This window comes from Drosophila yakuba, chromosome 3R (genome assembly GCF_016746365.2).
Source record: "Drosophila yakuba strain Tai18E2 chromosome 3R, Prin_Dyak_Tai18E2_2.1, whole genome shotgun sequence".
Classification (NCBI taxonomy): domain Eukaryota; kingdom Metazoa; phylum Arthropoda; class Insecta; order Diptera; family Drosophilidae; genus Drosophila; species Drosophila yakuba.
In genome coordinates, this window is record NC_052530.2 from 11,279,405 (window position 1) to 11,290,594 (window position 11,190).

Consider the following 11,190-nt stretch of genomic DNA (forward strand, 5'->3'; position numbering starts at 1 on the left):
GGGGAGGTCACCACCCACACACAGGTGACCCCACTCTGGGTCACCCACTTCCAGCAATCCGTCAATTTCGTAATGCGTTAGCACACCTTGGTGATTTATTAGGGGGGATTGCTGCAGACCCAAGCGGCGCGTTCTGAACCGCCTCATCTGATTCCGAACCGATTTCCATCATCCTGGCAACATGCCGTACCCGCACGTTTTCATTCATAACTCGTCGCGTGGCTTCAGCACCTTCCTTTCCTTTCGAGTCCTTCGTGCTTTCTTCCCTCGTCCTGCCATCCGGTCGTCCTGTCGCCTCGCACTCGGACTCGTACTCGTACTCGGATTTCGGATCCGGCACTTCGTGCGGTTGCTTCGTGGCGCCCAATATAAAAACACGCCGTAATCGCTATACTCCGTGAGTCCTCCGCTCGTCGTCAGCCTGTTGCGTTCGCCACTCGATTTCGATGCTGGGTGAAAATCCATCAGAGGAACCACAGCCACAGCCACAAGCACCAGCAACAGTTCAAGATTCCGAATCAGTTAACGTTTCGCGACGCGACGCGTGAATACACAAAATAAATTACAAAATAAAAAGAAAAACAAGCCATAAAATCAGAGGGGCTCTTTGCCAAATAAGACAATTCGAAAGCCCACGCGAAACATCCAATATCTCGATCGTCATAAATCAATCCGTCGAGTGTGCGTTCGAGTACCGCAGATCCCACGAAATTAGAGGCAATTACCACTGATAAGGTGATTTCTTTTATGTGACCATTTTCGAAAGAGTGATGTTCCTGTGTTTTTGAGTTTATGTTACGTGTTAGGTGTTTGGTGTTTGATTTGGCTTTTGCGGCAACCATATCAGATTTCAGGCGAATATGTGGCGCAAATTGAATGGCCAAAAGGTGGCAAGCTTGATTGATGGCCTGAAAAGCGTTTAAGCTAATTAGTTTTGCATTTTGTGTTCGGTTTCAGGTAACGCGTACACCGAAACCTAATAGACTGCAAACAAGCTTAGCGAAAGGTCGGCAATCACACCTTGTAATTTCGTTTGCTCCCCTGGGCGCCTGGTCGCCAGATTCCCAAATGATTGGCCTTTTGTGCTGATTTCTTTTTACGGCCCAATCAAATGGGATTTACGGCCTTTAAAGCGGCCGTAAGACACAACCAGAGGAGCTGGAAAACTTTTCACATACTCGTATTCGAATTCGTATTTGCATACGTATGTAAATAACTCGAGTTGGCATAGATAACAGGGATTTCATTTCCTTGTGCCGAGATCCGAGGTCCGCCTTCTGAATTGCCCGAACTGCCTGAGAATTGGCGATAAAACAAGAAGGGACGCGCTGGCAAGTAGCCCTGGGCAATCACGATTTCCGTCTCCGGGTGCCAGAGTCGCCACGAAACGTATGACAATGGCTGTCAGGAGCACAATCCTCCAGTGGGGCAGGGCAGTTTTATTGCCTTGAATGCCATATTACTTCCAGAAAATCAATATTTGCTCAACTTCAAATGTAAGAATTCATTCATTATATCGGCTGGGGAACTGGAACGGGAACGGGAACGGGAACGGCTCCTCACTTCCCTCGGGATCCCTAATTCAATTGGATTGCAATTTCCGCTGCAACTTTGCTGGTTGCCCAGGGATGAGGCTGGGCGGTGGTTCATCACATCTCTGGCCAGCATTTAGGCGGCGATCTATTAGGGGAAATCAATAGCCATCAATTGTCGTTCGCCGAAAGTGGCAGCAGCCACCCACGGATTTCGAACGGATTCGTAAATCCCCGTCCGCCGAATGGCATCCATACGAGTATGACATGTGATTGCCGGCAGGACTAATGCGGCTGCCATTGGAGCACTTAGTTATCTGCGATGTCTAATGCTCCTGGTGACAGGTGCTATATGAGTTCTACGCCCCCTCCTGCCACCCTAATACCCTCCCCCCGCCACCGAAGACAAAGGAGTCGCCATAATTCCCAAAATGGGGTTTCCACGCTGAAAGTTTGAGTTTCTGGCAAGTTGCCGAAATTTGGAAATTCGAAAATTCATATGTGTAAATTTCAGCAATGAAATTGGTTTCCTTTTAAACTGGCCATCGCTCTTGGGATTATAAATTATGTACGCATGTTAAGGATAATTTTATGTAATGCAAAAATTTGAGTTATGGCAGTACAAACTTTTACGTACGCACTAAATTGCAAGAAGTTTGCCTTGTTGTGGCAATTGTTGCTTAATTTTGTTAGCTACACAAAGTTACTTGGATTAGGGAAGTTTCATTTTGAGAACAATGGTTGCATTACATTGCGTCGGTGTGGGCAAAACTAAAGGGAAACTTTCAGTTGTTCCACGCAATTAAAAGTGACCTCATGAAAGGATTATGATGGAAAACCAGAGGCAAAGAAAAATATGTTAACTAAATGTGGGAGAAAACGAACAGAACGCGTTTGTTTATAGATCATAAGTAGAAACCCTCGTTCAGGTGGAAGTAAATTGAAAATGCTCTTCCAGAGCTCACTCTTTACACTTTTTAAACGATCTAACCAATGGAGTGTGTATGTCGACTGTAATGTGCCCTAAAGTGTCTGCTCAGCTATATAAACTTTTACTGTCCAAGCTGACTACCTTTTCCCCTTTTTGGAAACAAGTTTTTCGCCCGGTAACTGGTAAATTTAGCTTGGCATCGGGAAAATAATCTAGTTGGGCTGCCGTTTACCAGTCGACGTCTTCAATTTAGAACCTAATTTCCTCTGTGCACCTTCTGCAAATTGCCCCCAACTCCGGTTGGCAACTGATTGAGGAGTCCAGAGGGACATGAGATGGATATGTATGCATATTCGGAAGTACATAAAGAACTACACGGGCACAGTCAGAAGTACCACATATTTACGTGACCCATAAATTATGAGAGCACTTCTTGTTGTCAGAATATTGCGCATTTTTCACAGGTTAGCTGTCAGCATTTCAGTTTCACTCTATTCCAGCGGGAGAACGGCGGAGGTCAAAGTTTGCACAAGACAGTGGCTCTGAAAATATGAAAATATGAAAATATTCGAAAAATAATAGCCCCAGATGAGCTCAATTTTCCACGCAAATGCACAGATCAGATTGAGCTATTGTATGGTATTTGGCATACCCTACACTCTATACCCTATAACCAAAAGTAATGTAAATAAATATGCATAGTTTTAGCAGAGTTGGTTGCCATAAAATCTATGCCAGTACACACGTTCTTTGTTTATTTTGATAGATTTTCGTGCTTTTTACGCAGCAATATTTGGCATTACATGCATATCCGTGAATTGTGCACTGACCCATGCAACTGTGCGTTTTTTCTCCTTTTTTGCAGAATGATGAAAGCCACAGCGTGGTTTTGTCCGGTGTTATTAACTTTACTGTGTGCCACAAGGCTCGTCTGCACGGCCCAAAGAGGAGCTGTTGGAGCTGGTGGAGCAGGTGGAGCTGCAGGAGGATCAGGAGCGACAGCGGGTGGAGCAGAGGTCGGAAGCGGCCGCACAAACGGATATCCTCTGGACTACCCGGATGGAACACGGAACACACAGGTGGGCATGGAAATGGGCAGGGGAATGGGCATTGGACATGGACATTGTGCTGGGCATCGGAGGGCATTTCTTTCTGGCTGTCTCCCTTTGTGAGTGAGTGGCAGCAGTTTTTGCGTCACTTGTTCGAATGTTTTCCGAATGCATATTCAATTATTGGCTTTGCATTTCGCAAACGGACTTCATCGGATTTCATCGCTCCTTTGACAAGCGTCATTGGTTCCATTCACTCGGTTCATAAATTGACACATTGTTCGTCACAATGCGAAAACCCTTACGAGAACCCAGCAAATGTGACCGCAATTTGTGCTTTACAACCCTTTAATGTCGTGGGAAATAGCTGGTTAAATTTACGTACATAAGTAAAAATTTATTGAAAAATATCACATACGCAGTTTATTGAACGCGGATATCTGCATAAGTTAGTTTAAAGATTAAACTCTTATCAAGATGGGGAATGGGAAGTACATTAGGTATTTTATAATAGTTGCAAATCTCAATTCTCCGATTTCCTCGAAATCTATAATATATTGTTGGCTCTCCGATCTGGATTTTGGTGCAATCTAATCTAGGCACTTGAGCAACTCGAATACCTCAATGTGAAACTTCTTTGGGGCGAACAATAAGATCATATAAATTTTTAAACCCACACGAACATGCCAACCAAATTGATTTGCGTCCATGGGTTTTGAAAACAAATGGAAATTTTCGTCAAGGATTTCCAGCAGGCGTCATTAAAGGTAAACAAATTGGAAAAAAAATCCAAACATTCTGTTTGTCTTGGCCAACTCCTGTTGTCCACAATCAAAAGTTTTAAGAAGTTCGAATTTTGTTAACTTGATTCTTGATTCTTTATTCGTAATTCGGGGAAATAGGAGAGCGCGGCAAGTTCGTTTGTGAAATTGGAGATTTAAGCACGTAAATGCGAAGGACGCGTAAACAATTTAATTTTATTTACTGAAAGAAATGAAATGATGTTTTATGATGGGGCAGAATTAAAAATACAACCCCCAGGCGCCGTTAAAAGCCAATTACGAAATTTTCCATTTGTACGACCACACAAATGACACATTCCTGAGCACAAACATGTGTTCGTACATATGTATGTTTCGATAAGGGTCGATTTGGCAACTAATCAGTCAAGTAGCGATTCATTGATTGATGTACGTACGTCAATCAATCAGTTTATCATCGGTTCGCAACGCTTAAACAACCAGCGAAACGGCCAACTAACCATATTGTCATGGCCCGAAAGCGAAAGTTCAATTAGGTGATAAGCATTTAATGCGTTTAGGGCCTTAAACTTTTGAGTAATGCCGTATAAATAAACGTGACTTTGGACATTTTCTTTCTTTTTCGGGTGGTTTAATTGTTCAGATTGTAAGAACTATAAAACTAAATGGCGAATGCGTGACAACATAACACGATGTGGCTGCATGAGACTTCAATCTTAATCCTAGAAATGGTTTCACGTCGTTCTGTGAGAACATGTTAATAATTTAGCTGTAACAGTTTAATATTTGCACCATAGATCGTTTTACAACGCTTTGTTTAATAACCTTGCTACTTGGAAACGTCCAGTTCTGAACGATTCTTGAGGAAAAGCACCAGGAACCTTGGGAACTATGAAATCAACTTTCTAGACCGCTAAAGTATCTGTGGTAGATTCCTCGGGAGCCTCGCTGGTGGATTCTTCGGGAGCCTCGGTGGTGGATTCCTCGGGAGCCTCGCTGGTGGATTCCTCGGGAGCCTCGGTGGTGGATTCCTCGGGAGCCTCGCTGGTGGATTCTTCAGGAGCCTCGGTGGTGGATTCCTCGGTAGAACCGCTTCCATCCTCAGCGTCGCTGGTTGTTTCCTCTGGCTCCTGGGTCGTAGAATCCTCTGGGTCTTCAGGTGCCACAGTGGTGTCGTCAGAAGAACCGCTTCCGTCCTCGGCTTCAGTGGTAGTTTCTTCCGGAGCCTGAGTGGTTTCCTCAGAACCGCTACCGTCCTCAGACTCAGTGGTGATTTCCTCCGGTTCCTGAGTGGTGGATTGCTCAGGGGCTTCAGGGGCCAGGGTGGTGCTATCTTCCGCGGAACCGCTACCTTCTTCAGAGCCGGTGGTGATTTCCTCTGGTGCCTGGGTGGTAGATTCCTCTGGAAGTTCGGGAGCCAGGGTGGTCTCCTCTGCGGGATTGGTCACATCCGTGGTGGATACAATATCGTCCTCGGTGGTAAGCTCAGGCAGATCCGTTGGTGGTGGTGGTGGAGGAGGACGGTGATCACCGTGACCATGACCATTACCATGGCCATGATTGTTGCCATGATTACCATGGTGGTTGTTTCCGTGTCCATGGTTATTTCCGTGAGACTGGCCGTGACCATTGCCGGCATTCCACTGACCCTGACCATGCCCATTGGGGTTCCACTGATTCTGGCTATTCCACTTCTGTTCCTGCACGCTTTCCTCGTCACTGGAGGAGCCCCAGCCGAACTTCCTGGCCCAGTTGCCGCCAAAATTTCCAAACCAACCGCCGTTCGGGCGGCCGGAAGCCACTGCCACCAAGGCAGTCAGGAGGAGAAGAGTTAGGACCTTCATTTCGCAATTGTTTCGATTATACTACCGGTTTCTGCAGGTGGACATAGCTTTTATAGAAAGCTGATAACCACTTCCATTCACTGCCAGACATTTCGACCTCACATTGCCATACTGCCACATTCTTATCTAATCGCAAAGAACTTGTCTGATAGTCAGACCAACAATAATCGTAATTATCATATTTATCTGAGCCCAGAATTCGGATTGGTTGTTTACTGTTTGCCTTGAACTTAGGACACGTAAATACTTCTTGGAACACCCACAAATAAGAGATAATATTAAAGTTTTTCCAAAGAAGCTCTTGTCCAGACTGTATAAATTTTGCATAATGTCTTTACGATCAAGCGAAATTCACATCTTTTATTTTTTGGGGTGCAAAGAAATTGTTGTTAGGCGGATCGTAAAGTGATAGTATCAGGTGTTCTCTAATTACCCCCAAGGGTAATTCTATTTTGATTTTATTTTGTCGCCTCGTGTGAGTCACAAATTGGCTGGCACTTTCCACTGTTATCAGTGAAGAGCTGTTATCACGAAATTCCCGATTGATCATCGCGGAAAAAACGTAGAACAACACACCGATAAGATTCCTAGATTTCGTGTAACGATAATTTCCCAAATGGTGGGAAAAACAAAAGGTGATATAATAAATGAGATAGCACAGGTCCTTAAGAACACCCCCCATCGATGCTAATAATAATTTTAATTTCCATCAAAACAAAGAAAAAAAGTAAAAAATAAACTTCTAGCGCGGAACTGTATTTATATACAGTACACAGGGACTTAAAACTTTTTGCATTACCTCGTCAAGATTTTATTATGCCATGCGCTAGGAAACTTCCTCCAGCAAATCCTGCAGAACCAGCCAATGTAAGCTACTAAATATGTATGTATTTGTTTCTCCGCCCGATTCTAGGATGACTTTCTGCTGGCCAAGAGGAACAAACCATCGCTGTCCATTGTCAATCCGCTGGATGTGCTGCGTCAGCGGCTGCTTCTGGAAATCGCACGCAGGCAAATGAAGGAGAACTCCCGTCAGGTGGGTTTCCTATTCTGCAATATTAAACGGGGGCAGACTGACCACTTGGCCAGGTATTTTTTAATAAGCTGCAAAGTTGGGGGGAAGAGCAAAACTTTGGCAAACGGAGAACAATGCTGCGTCTTAAGTGGAAAGAGTAGGTCGCTGCGGTGCGGTGCCAAGTATAAATGAAAATGTAGCTGCTAATCAAAACTAGAATGCCTGATGAGAAATACTTTGCGAAAGCCATAAAAGCGCATAAAACGCAGGTGCAGAAACTTTTTTAATTCCTCGCAGTTCCTCGCAGTCAGCGGCGTATCTAATAAATATGCCAAGGACCTGAATGGATGACTCCGTTCAGCCCACATGCCTACTTGCTTCTGGAATGTATGTAAACAACATCCTGGCGAACCCGAAATCGGGGCTTAAGCACCTCGGATGGCCCTGACACCCAAAAATATACGTATACAGGCTGCTCAGTGGCAAAAACAAAGCCAACGCTGCGTATGTGTAACGCAAATATTTTTGCTCGGTAACAAAGCGAGTTTATTTGGTTACCCAAAACGTTCCGATCCCCCAAAGGCGCACACAAAAGACAAAAAGGCCAAACAAAATGTAGAAAAAAAATCAAACGTTTTAATACAAGGAATTCAAACGATTTGCCTTGATAGCTTCACCTTTCCTCCCACGAATTTCCGTTAAAGAGGGTCATGTTCATCCATGGATGTGCCCATCCGCATAGCCACCTATTCACATACGCCAGATAATACGCCACATAACCAGATAACCATATTGATTTGTCAAAGGGGTTTTATAAATTAATCCATGCATCCCAAAAAGCAATTCGAATCGAAGAAAGATGAGCTGAGCAGGCATCATACTCGTATTCCATGCAAACACCTGGGACTTCAAATATCCTGCGGTGTGAAAGGCATATAAAAGGAAGATAAAATGAAATGAAATAAAATGGAAGTGAAATTTTAAAGCCAGTTGCCAAATTTAATGCCACACAATTAAAGACAAGCTAAAATTAGAAACGAATACCCTATATTCGAAAGTTGGGAGCTGACAATGCGAACAGACATTCGCCACTGGAATTTGAATGCAAGCTAAGCGAATCACATTTATTCACAGCTTCAATGAATAGATCACGTTTCGGTTTGTGTCCTAGTTCCAGCAGAGAAAAGTGGACTTTCAGATGCCCAATAATAAACGTAGAAATGCAATGCCACCTGTTCTTACGAGTAAGACATTGAATCCCCAGCTCAATGCAAACAACTGACTCTTTAAAGTCCTGCAAAGTGGTTAGCAAACAGACAGGAATTTAAATAAATATCCGAAGCTCTAGAAGAATGAAATTACAAGGTGTGAAATTGCAAGTTGGCATTTATTCTTCAATTGGATTTAAGCTAGACTAAATTATCAGGTAGAAGATAGGTTAGGCAAATTATGCATTCGTAGCAATTAATCATCTTGGTTTTAAATATAAAAGTAAGTTTAAGCAAGCACCTGAGACCTTCAGCAACTATAAAGTAATTAAGCAAAGTTTCTGTAGCCTTTAAGTTCAGTAACTAAAAGGCTTTAAAGTGTTCAAACCCACATCCTCTATTAATGAAATAACGCACTGGCATTTGATTTGCGCTCCAAATTGAAGCGTTAACAACATTGCCAATGTGGTCATCCATCATGCATGTCAATCTAGTTTAGCTTTCCCCTTGCCGGAAAAAGTACAAGAAAACCCAGGGGGAAAGGGGAAAACCGTGTTTACCCCACTTCCCTTGCAATTTGTCAGCCCTTTTACAGCATTTAACAGCATTTACCAGCATTTCATGTCAACCGTGTCACCTTTTCTTGTGTCCAGGTCGAACTGAATCGCGCCATCCTGAAGAACGTGGGCAAGAGGGTGCGAGGCGGAGGATCGGGGGCAGGAGGATTAGCTCCCAAGGTGAGCAGGCGCTACCGCCAGCAGTGGCCAGCAGTGGAGCGGGAACTGGAGCGGGAAAGGCAGGGGGATGCGGTTCCTGAGGAGCAGCTGGACCGGCAACAGCTGCTGCCCTGGAAGCATTTCCCCAGCCAACTGTGGAGCTACGGATGGGCCCAGTCGCCAGTCGCGTACAAGGAGTCGTCACAGTCACAGTTCGTGGACTCCCAGCAGTCGGCATCAACTGGACCACAATCCCAGGCACTCCCAAAGCAGTTGCAGCTGCAGCTGCTCAGCTATGCGAAGAAACCACTGGACGTGGCCGGAATGGGTCTGGCCAGGCATCGGGTCAGCGGAAATGAAGCCAACGAAACGAATCATGAGAACGACGACGGCAATGTCAATGGCAATGGCAATGGGGCCAGTAAAAACCCGGCGAGATATGTGGTGGATGACGACGACGAGGGCGAGGATAGCTACAATGACGTGGGACCAGAGGGTGTGGGTCTGGGTCTGGGTGCACTGGGTGTGGGACTGGGATTGGGTCTGGAGCGGTTCGAGGTGCTGGACGACAAGCCCAACTGGGCCAACGAGGAACCGAACGAGGTGATGGTGGTTAATGCAAATGAACGCGTGCCCTGGTCCTTTCCCTATCGCTTTCACAAAAGTCAGCATAATGTTAATTAAGTAAGTGGGGATTGAGATGCAAACACAGATATACGGATACGATAAAGATACAGATGCTGATACAGATGCAGACACAGATACAGATACAGATGGAGATGGAGATACAGATACAGATACAGATACAGATACAGATATATGTAATACCGATACCGATACGGATACGAAGCGATAGGGGCACCCAGCGGCTTCCAAGTGCTGCAGGGTTATTAATGCAAATCGACGGTTCCTAATGGCTGGCTACAAGGCAGGCATGTTGTGTGTGCACATACTCCCTTGATGACAAGATGACAAACTTACTCCCACGTTGCTAGATGTACTCGCATTTGAACTCTATTTTATCGAAAATAACCAACGGTGTATGTAACGATTTATGCTACCTCTCTCACAGATACTGTTGAAATGAAAATAAATGCGCCCGATTAATGTGAAACATACTATACATACTACCCCCATGCAGCATACTATATACCACATACTCTTACTACATAGTACGAGTACTAGATACATACTTTACTAGAGATCGAATGAGCCGAAACTTTTGCTAATACACCGATGCTGCTATGGATTATAAACGTAATTGCATGCATGCGTAATTGATAGTGATCTATGTGTAATTTAAATAATTCTTTTTAACGGTCAACGTTAATTAATCAATCGCATGCAATATTGACTAGTCAAATGGGATTTTCTCGTTTTTATCCACATAAGCAACTCTTGTTTACCAACTATTACCGCTAAAAAAACAATTAATTGTGGCTTACATTCTCCGCGGGCGGAAATCGGTTTTTATGTTCATTGCGTTTGCTTCGTTGTGCAAAAAAAAATGCTCAAATAGAATTAGCATAGTGCCGAAAGTACTGTTCACACGCTCCTTTCGTTTAAGCTGCATTGCTGCATTTGGTCACTATTGAAATTGCGTTGTTGAGGGGTTCAAGTTTTAAGCTATCCAGCGACAAATGGTTCCAAATCATACGAGTAACGAATAACGAATTACGAATAATAATAAATAACGATTTTAAAGTAGATCAAAAGCAGAAATATTACCCAAGCAAGTACTTCGATACATGAATACGCCACGTGTTGTGTAAATTAACAAGGAATTTACCGAGCAAATTAACCATTTAAACGTTACGTTCTGTACATTAATAAATTTAATACGAATTGATTGCCCTACGTGTATGTAAATAAAAGTCCTTTTTCAAAAAAAGCTAAACTAATAAAATTGCAAAAAAAAAAAACAAAAACAGAAATGAAAATTATATACTATACAAAATTATACGTATGTACGGATATACTTATTTAAAAAATAAAATCATGAGGCATTGACATGACATTCAATTATAAAGCATCTCTCGTTTAATTAACTTTCCAACTTTCTAAGGACCCAATTCCCCAGATAAGCATTCACAATACTGCGGTAATTGTTTTCGCATTTCAAATGCCAAGGACA

At 43.6% G+C, this 11,190-nt stretch overlaps 2 protein-coding genes across 2 annotated transcripts; one reads left to right on the plus strand and one right to left on the minus strand.

The window, feature by feature from the left end:
- Window positions 1-400: 400 nt before the first annotated feature.
- On the plus strand, window positions 401-11,085 carry LOC6536398. Its single transcript, XM_002096944.3, has 4 exons — window positions 401-735; window positions 3,329-3,542; window positions 7,031-7,153; window positions 8,994-11,085. Exons 2-4 carry the CDS (start codon window positions 3,330-3,332, stop codon window positions 9,738-9,740), a joined length of 1,083 nt encoding a protein of 360 aa, XP_002096980.1. The 5' UTR covers window positions 401-735; window position 3,329; the 3' UTR covers window positions 9,741-11,085.
- Window positions 4,883-6,137, minus strand: LOC6536399 (proteoglycan 4). The gene has a single exon (XM_015192244.2). It carries the CDS (start codon window positions 6,115-6,117, stop codon window positions 5,179-5,181), a length of 939 nt encoding a protein of 312 aa, XP_015047730.1. The 5' UTR covers window positions 6,118-6,137; the 3' UTR covers window positions 4,883-5,178.
- Window positions 11,086-11,190: the final 105 nt, after the last annotated feature.